The following is a 13,488-nucleotide window of genomic DNA, read 5'->3' as shown; positions in this document are numbered from 1 at the left end:
CTCTTTCCCATTATTCTTTTCTTCATTGCATTTTCCACTATCTAAAATTCTCTTGTTTACTTAATTCCCATACTACAATGTAAGTTCTGTGAGGGCAGTGTCTTTGTCTGTCTGGTTGGCCATTTTATCCCCAGTGTCTAAAACAATGCCTAGCACGTAATAGGTGCTAAAGAAATAGTTGAATGCATGAATAAGTGAATAAATTTATAATATAGACTGAGCAATTTGCTTCTTTTTTCCTTATTTTATTGAAAAACAGTGCAACAACATGATGGTAAACTGGGTAGAGGAATATTCACTTATAATCCCGGTACTTAAAGAGTTACCATTTTACAGTTTTTTTTTCCATACGTATATGTATTTTTCACAGTTACACTCTAATTAATTTTTTTTTACATACTGTGCTTTTGTTGAGTTAACGCTGTCAAACATTTTCCCAAGTTCTTCTAGTAAGTCCCATTATTTTAATGGCTACATAATACCACATTGAGTTTATATTCCAGCATTTACTTAACCATTTCCTTAATATGCTAAATAATTTGTTTCTAACTTTTTGCTATTATGGATAACACTGCAATGAATAGCTTAATGAATATAGAAAACATTTGTCTTCCATTGAATAGAATGAATTGTAAACATTAAACTGGGTAATATGAAATTGTTCAGGTATTTTATGACATTTAAAATATATCTTATAAATTGTAAAGGAATATGTATGATTTTCTTCTGGGATCTACTCTAAAATACTTTTCATAATTAATGTCAAAAGTGTATGATACAGATTAATTTTTTTTAATGTCAGCTTATTTTATTGATTTTGCAAATGAATTTGCAAGTGTCTTAGGTCATAACCAGGTTCCTTTCTTTTTTTTTTTTTTTTTGGATTCACCTTGATTGTCTTTTTTTTTTTTCCAGATTCCTTTAGACTTATGAATCAGTCTGAGTACAGAGTTGTGCAAATTCTGTGAATAATAAATTGTTCCTTTATTTAAATTGTCACTTTTAGTAAGTAGGGCAGCTGTGAAAAAATAGAAACTAAAGCTAGGATAAAGAGTTTCATGAGTGACATAATGGAATAGATATTTGGGATTATAAAATTACATATGAGAGAAATCACAACTTTTCATGATCAGTTTTAATGATATTTGCAATTTGTTTCACCTTTTTTTTTTTTTCCCCTCCCTCAAAGCCAGAAGAAATTTTGTAGGGAGAAATGATTTGAGTGGCTTTGAGAACCAATTTGGAAATGTCTATTAAAAGTATTCTTTAACTCTCCTCATATCTGTACATGGAGAGAATATTACCTATGTATAGAGGTTATACAAATAAAATATTCTCTGAGAAGTTTCTCTTTGGATCTTTTTTGAACTTTTCAAATTATTTGAAGTCAAATGTAAGTACTGTTTTTTTATAGGTATAGAACAATCATGACACATTTTGCATAAAATTTTAAGTTCTGGGCTTTTAAGCAGATTCTATTTTCTTACGCATTTATATTCCCTTAAAACATCTCCTTTATGGTTTTTTTTTTTTTTTTTTTTTTTTTTTGTGGTACATGGGCCTCTCCCGTTGCAGAGCACAGGCTCCGGACGCGCAGGCTCAGCGGCCATGGCTCATGGGCCCAGCCGCTCTGCAGCATGCGGGATCTTCCCGGACCGGACCGGGGCACGAACCCATGTCTCCTTGCATCGGCAGGCGGACTCTCAACCACTGCGCCACCAGGGAAGCCCTATGGTCTTTTTAAAGAAAGAATAACTTTCTCTTCTTATCCTCTGGATAACATAATAAAAGAACTATAGATTTAAAAATAAAAAGTCTTTCTGATGTTAATAAGCATTTTACTAAACCTACATTTAGAGGCAGCTACTACACTTTTCTAAAACAAAAAGCCTTTGCTTTTCTTTGCCATCTAAAAATTCTTTTTATTTTGACCACGCAACCCGTCATGTAGGATCTTAGTTTCCCGACCAGGGGTTGAACCTGCACCGCCTGCACTGGAAGTGCAGAGTTTTAACCACTCGACCACCAGGGAAGTCCCTAAAAATTCTTTTATGCTATACATTATTTTTTCATTTTATCAAGTCAAGTAACACATTCCCAGCTTACCTTTCTCATTCCTTCTTTATGGTCTTTCAACTTTATTTATTTTAATAATTTCACCTCATAACTGGAGATTCATTCAATTTATCAAACAAATGTTTATTAGGCACGTACTTAATGCAACCTACTTTCCTAGGAACTAGGTATACAGCAGTAACCAGATAAAAATCCCTGGCCTCATGGAACTTACATCTGGTAGACAAGATAAATAAATGTAGGTTAGAAAGTAATGAAGTGCTAAGAAGAAAAAGAAACAAAGTAGGGAAGAGGGCATATGAAATATGGGGAATATTGAAACTTGATGGGATGATCAGGGAAGACTTCACTGAGAATGTTTTGAGAAAAGACCTGAAGGAAGTAAGGAGGTGAGCCACGTAGCTATGTGGGGAAGAGCATTCCAGGCCTAGAGAATAGTAAGACCAATAAGAAGTTGTGTGTAGGGGGATTGGGTCACAGAATTATATAGGGGAAGAAGTTGGAGAAATAATAGAGAGCAAGATAACATAACAGATGTTTGCTATGTAATTATCTTTCTTTATCCTGTAATTTTCCTGAGAATTATATTTCTTTTCTTTCTAGCTCCGTGCAGAATTACATGTTTTTCTTTCTATGAATTTACTTTAATAAGCAGTTTAAAAGTTTTGTGGTTTTTACCATTTTTGAGTGATAACATACATAAATGAATTAAAGATTTTTGCTTGTGGAAAAACTTATCTTGTTTTTCCACATGCCAGTTAATTTCATGATTAAAAAAAATTAATGTTATTTTTTCTTGGGCTGCAGATCTTTACCATTATCCCAGTGAATGTGATTAGCAATCCAGTTGCCTATTGCTATTTTATATAATACTCTTGTCATTTTCTAGTTTTTCCTGCAAAATTCTAAATTTTCATGTTGTAGCACCATTTTAATTTTCATTGACATCTTTTAAAAGATAAACCCAATTAAAAAAATAAATTAACCTTGAGAGTTATGACTTATTTAGGTTTTCTTAGAGATTTATTTGCTCTTGCTCTGTGTTCAGCCAAGTAATTTATTTGCTTTCTATGAAGTGACCAGGAATCTAAGCAAGTAAGTTAAATGTAATTGAAAAAATCTATCAGAGAATATTTAACTCAAATTGACTTTAATGAATTGAAGAGTTAGAATTTATAGTATGTTATACTCTTTAGATCCCCCATACAATAGTTGTTTTAACTTTTTCTGAACTTCAGTTTCCTTGTCTGTAAATGGGAGTCAAATTGCCTGCTTCAGAGGTGCACCAACACATTATTCTAAGAATATAATTGAATAGTATATGTGAACACTCTCAAGAAAACTATTTAGTGCCAATCAATGTAGTAGATTGTTTTCTATTCTGTTAGGCTACTTATGCTTATCTTTTAAAATTTTGTTAAATTTTAGTAATCATTGGCTTTGTTATGTCTGGATAATTTCAACAGTTTATAACTATTTTGGACTAATGATCCCGTTAGTGGATCTTTTGTGAAACTGCTTCTGCAGTGTAAATGGACAATTCTTGGTTGTCACCAACAGTGCCACGCCGATTTTACTCTCAGTTGCAGTGGCCTCTGGCATTTACCTCAGTTAGATTTTACTTGCCCTCACTTTGTTTTTGTTTTTTTTAAATTAATTTTTATTGGAGTATAGTTGCTTTACAATGTTGTGTCACTTGCCCTCACATTGAAGACAACTATTAGCAATGGGGAATGGGCTTGTTTGGAACTTCTTAGTCTCATTAAACCTCTAGTAGGGAAGCAGAAGCAGCAATGTCATACTACCTCACCAACATGCTTTGGTCTGTCTAGGAAATAAAAATTCCATTTAGAGTGTATTCAGTCAAAAGACGTGGATGGACCTAGAGTCTCGTACAGAGTGAAGTAAGTCAGAGAAAAACAAATATTGTATATTAATGCCTATATGTGGAATCTAGAAAAATGGTACAGATGAACCTATTTGCAAGGCAGGAGTAGAGACACAGATGTAGAGAATGGACGTGTGGACATGCGGTGGGGGAGAGGGTGTGGGATGAACTGGGGGATTAGGATTGACATATACACACTGCCATGTGTAAAACAGATAGCTAGTGGGAACCTGCTGTATAGTGCAGGGAGCTCCGCTCAGTGCTCTGTTTTGACCTAGGTGGGTGGGGTGGGGGGTGTGTGATGGGAGGGAGGTCCAAGAGGGAGGGAATATATGTATACATAGAGCTGATTCACTTTGTTGTGCAGCAGAAACGAACACAACATTGTAAAGCAACTATACCCCAATTTAAAAAAAAAAAATTTAGGAAGCGCTAGGTAATTGGGAAAATAATATACCAGTGCATTGGCCTACCAGCGCAGGGCAATATGAAGCTTTGAGGACCTTTGGAGGTGCATATTGCTGCTGGGTATGGAGTACCCAGGGCATCCATAATAACTTTCATTTTAAGTTTTCAAAATTTGAAAGAATCAGAATAGAGCAGTGGTTCCTAAACTTTGCTGCACGTTGGTCATGTGGGAACTTTTAGAAATCCCAGTGCCCAGGTCATACCTCATACTATTTAAATCAGAATGTCTAGGGTGAGAGCCAGGCATTCATAGTACTTAAAGATGCACAGCAGAGTGGGCACCCACAGGAATATATGGTTCTGGCCGCCAGTCTTTTGCCTGTTACTGTTTCACATGTTGTAGCACCATTCAGGAGACCTTGAAATGAAAAATATTTGAAAATAGTGGGTAATGTCCCTCACACAGATTTGTGTTGTACATTTTAAAAGAGTATATACTGTTTTACATAGTCTTATGGTGTTTTGAACTTTAACTTTCATTACTGGTCCATGGTAGACATATTCATGTTATTTTTTCCCATCTGTTACGGATATTTCCTTGACAACTTTAAATAAACCATGGCTTTGTGATTTGAGACACAGTAAAATGTCTACAAGTATTAACTTGTTAGGAGTTTCATTCCTTTGTTTCGCTTCCAAATGACCATTTTCAGAATAAAGGACCAATAGCCAATTTGCTTTTCCAAATCCATTTTTATTTTTCTCCAGTTTAGTAATGAACAGTTACAAATTAACCTAAATTTATGGAATTAGTATGAGTCTGCAGGAATAGACTGTTTAATTATGTCACAGCCACATTAATATTTACTACTATACAAGATGATTGGTGTGTGAAACAAAAACTATACCTGTAGCATTACTAACCATGATATAAGTGCATAAGCATTTTTCCAATATCATGGTTTATTAAGGCAGTCTCAGTGTAATCTAATAAAAAAATTGTGCAAGGGGAATTCCTAAGTGGCTTGGTTCCTCATGTTAAGAAGAGCTAGAGTTTTGGCTGTAAATCCTTGAAAATTTGCCTAAAGCTTGACATAAGTTCAAGTGGTCACAATATTATCTTAAAAATAATAGAAATTCTATTTTAAACTATAAAAAAAATTCTGTTTCATAGTCCACATCAAATATGTGTGTGAAAAAATACAGAACATTAATTGATGCTCTGAGTTTTGTCATTGTCATTTGAAATTAAAGAACATGACCCCATTGTCTCCAGTGCTGTCAGAGTATGGTAAATTATGGGAATTTCTACAGTGCAAATATTTGGCTTAACACCTAACATTCACTCGTCCAATTTTTGTTTTGGATCTTTTTGCTTTTCTTGTTTTGCATTTTTATTTTGTTTTGTTTTCAGCCGTCATTTTGTCTTATCATCTTCAATTCTAGAGCAACCTGACAACACTAATGATACTACTGAATTGGGCATCCTTGTCATTCCTGAGATTAGTGTCACAAATGTGGCCGGAGAGAGGACCGGGAATGGGGAAAAAGGCAGAACACTAGGAGAGATTGATGCTCAGCATATACAGGGTGTACAGGAAACAACCACAGATCCTAGAACTGAGAGCAAAGGCTTGCCAGAGATCAGGAGGCAAAAATCTGTAAGAAAAATGATGGAGGATGGAATAAACTCACCTGGCAGAGTGCAGTTTTAGCAGAGCACTTTATAGCTGCACTCCAAGGTATCTCATGGCAAAGGGTCACTGCTGCATGTTTTAAGCAACAGTTACACAGTCACAAAAATTTTGCATGTCACCTAATCAAAATGCATGAATTATGTACCACAGTTTCTCAATGACTCTTAATGCTCTTTGGAATGGTCATAGCTCTGCTCTCTGAGTAAACAGTTATGAAAATGAGTCAGAAAATTGCTTCCAAAGTAATTTTCTGCTTATGTTTTGAGATCTAAAATTACTTTTTTATCTTTGTATTTTTGCCATCTTTGATATGAAGGAGAATGTATAAAGAATTTTAACAAGTTTGAGCTTGTGATGCTTATGGTCTGTATATTTTTCTCTTAGTAAAATCATCTAGAATGTGTAGTGCAACCTTTAAAAAAATCTTTGAAATATTTTAATACCATGTTTTAAAAAGTTCCTTGGTATGATCTTTGATTTTACACTGCTTTGCTACTGGGGGAGAGTTTACCTCTAGTTTTACTGTGTGGTATTTTTCCTAATTGTTTCTAATCTTTTGCATGAATAGTAAGAGAACTTTTTCTAAAAACACAGTGGGGTGTGGTTTATGGCATGCTTTTCGTTTAATACACTCTAAATTACTCTTATTTAATTATAATGAACTATTGTTGACATTTTATAGAATGTTTTGATTATCCTTTGATTTTGGTCTATAATCTGTTGCTTTACATATTTTGCTAAAATTTAATGTATTTAAAGTATACTTGATTTGGTATGAATCATGAAAAAACAATTACTTAAAATGCTTAATGTTAATTAATCTTTGTTATTTCTTTGTTTAGGAAATACAGAATTAACAGGTCAAGAAGAACTGATGGAGATATCTGAAGTTGACGAGGGATTTTATTCCAGGGCTGCGTCTAGTACCAGCCAGTCGGGTTTATCAAACAGTAGTCAGAATTGTAGTAACAAGGCAAGTGCAGGAAAGACTCAGAGACGGTCAGGAGGAAACAAAACTGGAGGAAAAGAAAAAGAAACTGCAGGGGAGTCTTGCAAAGATCACTTTGCTCGAAAACAAACTCAGAGAGCCCAAAGTGAGAATCTCGAGCTTCTCTCCTTGAAGAGACTTACATTAACAACCAGCCAATCTCTGCCTAAACCTAGTAGTCATGGTTTGGCTAAGACCGCTGCGACCGTATTCAGTAAATCCTTTGAACAAGTTAGTGGTGTCACAGTCCCATATAACCCATCATCTGCTGTTGGCTGTGGGACTGGGACAGATACCAATAGGTTTTCTGCTTGTAGTCTGCAAGAAGAAACGCTTATTTACGTTTCTGAAAGGACTGAACTTCCAATGAAGCATCACACAGGTCAGCAGAGACCTCCTAGTATTAGCATTACTTTGTCCACAGATTAATTTGTAAGGGTTTTCTCACGTAACCAGTTAATCAGAAAATACGACTTTGCTTCTTCATGAAAGTTCCCAGGGTCGTCTTTCATCCCTCTTCCTGACAGGAGCCCTGATGTCTTAAATTCTGAAGGCTACCTTGACTTTATGAAGGGAATAATGTCTAGGTTGCAGTAAGTTGAAATTTGGTTTTGTTATTTCTTGGTTGTGTGTTTTCCCCTTGGCTTGAGTCTTTTTTTTTTCTCTTACTTTCTTATTTGTTTCTGTTGCCCTAAGATTGTTAGTCTGACAATACATTTTGGCAGGCTGTCTGATCAGATTGGTCACAGCTCATGAGAGGTTATGAGTCTTTTTCTTTAATAACTCCTATTTTGGTAGCTGTATGTTTGGCCTTCAGTGTAAAAGGGAATCTCCTTGCATGAGAACAGTTTTTTCAAGGATGAGGCTGCGGTACAACTCCAGGAATTCTACAGCTGGCTGTTTAGCGAGCCAGTCTGAAAAACAGGCATGTGAAAAAACAAAAATGATATGTATGAAAAGTGCCTGCTAAAAATGTTTGTAACCAGATCATCTTTAAGATTAGTAGAACAGTTTATATATAGCACTGGAAAATGCCTGGTAACTCCGTAACCTAAAATATTATATGATTCCAGGGGATGGGAAAAGGGGTTTCCATTGTTATCTTTGGAACATTTTTATATCGGAAATCAGATTGCTAGTAGATGTGTTGTTTTGAAGTGTTTGATCTGGATTTAGCAGGTGAAGATCCCTTTCAGTTCCTAAGATGTAATAAGCCACAAAACTGACTTACCCTGCTGCTGGACTTCGGAAATCCTACTTAGTTTGGATTCCCACAATTCAGAGCACACATCATTGAAGACTTCCTGGAAATCAGTGAATTTTGCAACCCATCTCTCAAGATACCAGTGTTTCCCATATTGAATTGTTTGTCTACAAATGAAGGAAATTAGGTAAAATTTTCATCTATAAAATATCGTTGAAAGAAAATAAAAATAGTGAAATATGGACAAAGGACATTTATATATTAACTAATTTAGGGTTATATATGTTTGTGTTCTTAAATTTAAAATTTTAAGTATGAAAAATATTAAATGTGTTTCTTGTTTTGTGAACAGGCCTATTTGAAATGTTCATGTTATGATAGAAAGAATAATCAATGTAGTTGCTCCCAAGCAAAAACTAAAAATAAAAAGGCAATATGGCAGAAGCTAAACAAACTTGTATGTAGCTATAGAGAGTCAGGTGACATCCAGATGGATGTAAAAATTTGATGTTTACTAGTGGTGGTCATTTCAGCTATGGTTGAGGTTCCTTATAAATCAAGTATACTTAAGTAATAATCTAGGGTAAGAGAGAGAAAGCAGGGTTGAGGATGAGAGAATAAGTTGATTGGGGAGGAAGATGTAGGGAGCTGTCCCCTTGTTAATGGTTAGTACACAGTAGTTTCCTTATTCACATTCTTTAGCTGTGGTCACACAGAGAAAATGATAGTTTTCCTCTTGTACCTGCTTATGCAGAGCTCAAATATGTGAAAAATTTATGTCTTGAAGACTGCTAAAGCATTTTCACTATGAATGCAGTTTTGACCATAACTGCTTTGGCTATCGTTTTAAATCCAGTTCTTCAAAAAGCATGAACTAGTTTTTATTCAGTAACCCTGAATAAAATATGGTTTTTAATGTAAGTGAATTTGATTTTTTTTAGTGCCAGTGATAGAAATGGAATAAGATCTATTGGCATACATTGTAGGAAAAAAAAAAAAGCAAAGCAACCAGACAGTGAAAGTTGATAAAGTGTTAATTTAATAGAAATTCTGGCTACAATTCAAATCCTGTGTACAATTACTGTGAATTTCCTATTGTCTTTTTGTAATTCTCTAACAAAGAATTTCCCCTAGGCTTAGCTTTTAACAATATTAATAATAGTCTTAAGAACTAATTTAAAAGATTGGCATTGGAGGCAAGTTAAGGTGCTTAGGAAACATTATAGAATAAGTTTGAGGAAACATTAGCTGGCACAAATAAGAGATCAGATTTTAATGTTCAGCTGTTGTAATGGAACCTCATTTTGTTACTATTCTAGATCATTGCTATTATAAATCATTGTGGTCTGAGGACCAGTAAGGAACATTGGCATTACCTGCCATCTTGTTAAAAATGCAGAATTTCAGAGCCACCTTAGATCTACTGAATCATAATCTGCCTTTTAATAAGATCTCAGGTGATTATTATGTACATTAAAGTTTGAGAAGACAGTATCAAAGTGCAAACAAATCACTTATCTAATATTTAGAATTCTCAGTGGTCTCACAACCCTAGATCAAATATGTTGGATACTAGATCATTATAATCTTCATTGTTTTTAAAGCTAATTAATTTTTTAAGTGTCAATTGACTTAATGTCCCCTAATTCTAAATTTTTAATGAATCTCATTTATTTTTACAATAAAAATGTTAACATTTTATATTCTTGTGTTATTTGAAAATGGAATCAGAGCTGTAGATGCCTACAATTTTAAGTATGAAAGGGGTACCACCCTTTTACACAATGCACAACAAATCTGCATGTGTTTTTTCTTGTAAAAACCCTGAAGGCTTACTCAAAGGAGTGGTTCTGAATTTTTGCTCCAAGTAATTTGTCCCAGTTGATTTTCTGGAATGTGGAGTTATGGTAACAGTAAAATTCTTTCGTAGTACCTTTGATACTATTTCAAATAAAGATTATACATTTGAAAATTTTTATAGCAGTTATTAATACTGGGTAATGCTAACTGTGGTAACAATGGTGATTATCCCTGCTCTTCTTGTCCCACTCACTTTTCCAAATTTGAAAGTTGGAGTGGCTTTTGTAGGTCGTTTTCTTATGAAGATGATGATGTGACCATTTGGTCACAGACCTTGTGTATATCCAGAGTAATACCTTTTACCACAAGAAGGATTCCGCACAAAACTGGGGCCTCGCACCCCATAGCTCAGAGGATCTGTGCAGACATTGTAGTCCCATTCCACATTTTAAACCTCTAAAAGATTCTTGAAATTACCCAACCTCTCACTCTTCAGATACCCGACTACCTGGGATATTCTAGTGAAGCTGGGTGCCAGCTTTTCCGTTTTAGAATCCAAGTGGAGAGAGAAACAAAGACTTCAGGGGAGTGTCCCAGGGCAGGTGAGCACCCTAGAATCCCTTATTATACCACCATGGAACTTTTAAAGGCAGCTCTGTAGATTTTGAAGAGTAGAAATTCTCAGTCCTTAAATGATTTCAGTGTGTTTTGAAAAAGCAATATTTCATTGCTCTTTTCAATTATGAAGTAACTACTTAGCAAACATTATTCAATAATAATTATAAAAGTTATTAACTTTTAAAGACAAAAAGTTAAAATAAAGGGAAATAAAAATTTTAAACCAAAATGGATGAAAAATGATCCCATTTTTAAGGGATTTTGTCTGTTTTGGAAGAATAAAATTAAAGTGTTGAAACCTTTAAATTTAAATTGTAAAGAAAAATACACCCTGAGACCTAATTTTTCAGCAGATATTTAAAGTAAGGCTATTTAACCTTTGAGTCTATAGGCACCATAAGTCTACACTTTATTAAAGGGAAGCACATCAAGGAAATATATATGTTAAATAACGTAACTGAAAATTTTTTTTTTTTTGGCGGTATGTGGGCCTCTCACTGTTGTGGCCTCTCCCGTTGCGGAGCACAGGCTCCGGACGCGCAGGCTCAGCGGCCATGGCTCACGGGCCCAGCTGCTCCGTGGCATGTGGGATCCTCCCGGACCGGGGCACGAACCCGTGTCCCCTGCATCGGCAGGCAGACTCTCAACCACTGTGCCACTAGGGAAGCCCCTGAAAAAGTATTTTTTAAAAAGCCATTTAAAAAAAGAATAATTTGATGGGTACTTAAATTAATCATTGTAGATAGAAGTTAATGTATAATAGTGTCTTCCCAATCTTTGGATAAAAAATAAACTCTCTAGTCCTTTAATTAGCATGAATTTATACTTTTAGATTAATTGCTTAGTAAAATTATACTCAATACTTTGAGTTATTCACATTTATATTTAATATTGTTAAATTCTTCATCAGAGAACAGAAATATGTTGTTTTCTGTATTTTGTAACTTGTGCATACCTACAGAGATTACCAGTGAATGTTTTAGAAGATGCTTTTGTGTTTTTTAATAGTAGAGTTCTAGAGTACTTATGTCTTGATATGAAGTTTCTACTAGTAAACTGAAGGTCCTGTTTCACATACTGTTATTTTCTCTTATGTGGAGTTTATTGTGTGCCTCTTATCTTTATTTCTAATCACGTAGTGATACTAATCTTTTCATAGTAAATTGACTTGTTTCTAATCGTGTTCCTAGAGTTTACATTCCTAAAGAATAAATTATGACTTTGGATATTTTTATGTGCTCTCTACCTTTTTAAGGCTATGGAAATAAACTGGAGTTTAGTTTTTTGAAGTTTTGTATATTTGTGTAAATGTTCTCCATATGCAATACTTTATACAGCAGTGTTGCCTCTTGTTTTAATGAAATAAAAACTGAAAAAATATTTTTTCCAGATCACTGTACTAATTAAAAAATCGTCATAAAATTTTGCAAAAGTCATGATGTGGAGGAAGAAATTAAAGGAGGAAGACTTAGGTGAGTTGAGCCATTGAGAGCTTTTGGGAGTAAGCCATAGGACAGTGACATCTCATTCCTGGCTTTACATTTTACATGGCTATGGATGAGAAGTGTGACAAGTTCATTAGTATCCATCCAAAAGAAGATGAGCTCCATGGGTCATGCACCAGTGACTGATTATTTGTCATACCAGAAGTACAGGCAAATTTAGATAACAGTGCTTTGCCCTTTTATCTTTCATATGGGTCTTTATCTCTTGAGTGCAGAAACTACATGCACCTAGTTCCTAGCATAGGACTTTGTACATGGTAGGTATTGAGACATTCAATGAATGTGTGAGTTAGGTTGATGTTAGTTTTGGGAAAGAATCAAGGATAAGGTCTCCAACATATTGTATTACGGTAAAATTTTTAAATTTCATTTACTGACTCTAGGAAATCGCCATGACATTACTTGAATAGGATTACTGTGTGTGCTTAGAAACAAAACTCTCTTAGAGGCTTGAAAAAAAATCCTGTTGTATAGTTGATTATGTGTTTGGATAATTCCATTTCATCTAAGGAAGTAAGTAATTTAGGAAATATTTTCTGACTACTATTAGAGGAGCAATCATAGAAAACAAGAGAAGCGATTTTGTAGGCAGTATGTTAGCCCTATGGAATACAAACTCTTCTAGTGACTTTAGCAATCCCAATAAATAGTTGATTCACTTCATAGAATCTGTAATACCAGCATATAATTATTTTATAATTATTAAGAAAGGCTTTTACAAATAATTCTAGTCACTTGGTAATTTCCCTTGCATTGTTATTGTGGTGGTAGATAGCTAATATTTGTAGTTTAAATTATGATCTCATTTAATCTTCAAAAGAGTCCTATAAAATGATTAGAATTCCCATTTTACAAAAGAGGAAACTGAACAAAAGGGCAGGTGACTTGCCCAAGGTCACTTAGCTGCTGGGTAGAAAGCTAGAGCTTAAACATAGGTCCTGTGACTCTCACTTTTCTATCACTTGGTAAAAGAAGATACTAAGTGAATACTACATAACAGACATGTGTTTGATATTCACTCATTCCATCTGTCTTATAGGTGACAGAGTTAAGTTTTAAGGTGAAAATAAAAGTTTTCCAAAAATAAATTATGATACGTTTTGTAGAGCTTTAGGTAATTGTGTTTCAGTGGTAAACTGAATGCTAGTTATTCTGATATTAAAAGCATAGTAAAATATAAATTAAGATTTTGTTTATTTTTTTACCTGTCAGATAGATAAGGATTAAAAAGATTGATACTGGTATAGGTGTGGGGAAATCATTAGTTTAAGAGGCCATTGGCAGGACTTAAATTGTACAACTAA

General features: G+C 34.4%; 1 protein-coding gene across 1 annotated transcript in view; it reads left to right on the top strand.

The window, feature by feature from the left end:
* HYCC1 (hyccin PI4KA lipid kinase complex subunit 1) overlaps positions 1 to 9,439 on the top strand; it is an 84,166-nt gene extending 74,727 nt beyond the window's left edge. The window contains exon 11 of the mRNA XM_007447443.1: positions 6,912 to 9,439. Within this exon, the coding sequence (XP_007447505.1) occupies positions 6,912 to 7,486 (575 nt within the window). The 3' untranslated portion in view covers positions 7,487 to 9,439. The remainder of the gene's footprint in view (positions 1 to 6,911) is intronic.
* The last annotated feature ends 4,049 nt before the right edge of the window (positions 9,440 to 13,488 follow it).

This window comes from Lipotes vexillifer, unplaced genomic scaffold (genome assembly GCF_000442215.2).
Source record: "Lipotes vexillifer unplaced genomic scaffold, Lipotes_vexillifer_v1.1 scaffold474, whole genome shotgun sequence".
Classification (NCBI taxonomy): Eukaryota; Metazoa; Chordata; class Mammalia; order Artiodactyla; family Lipotidae; genus Lipotes; species Lipotes vexillifer.
Note: the sequence above shows the minus strand (reverse complement) of the source record. Positions and strands in the feature narration are given on the sequence as shown.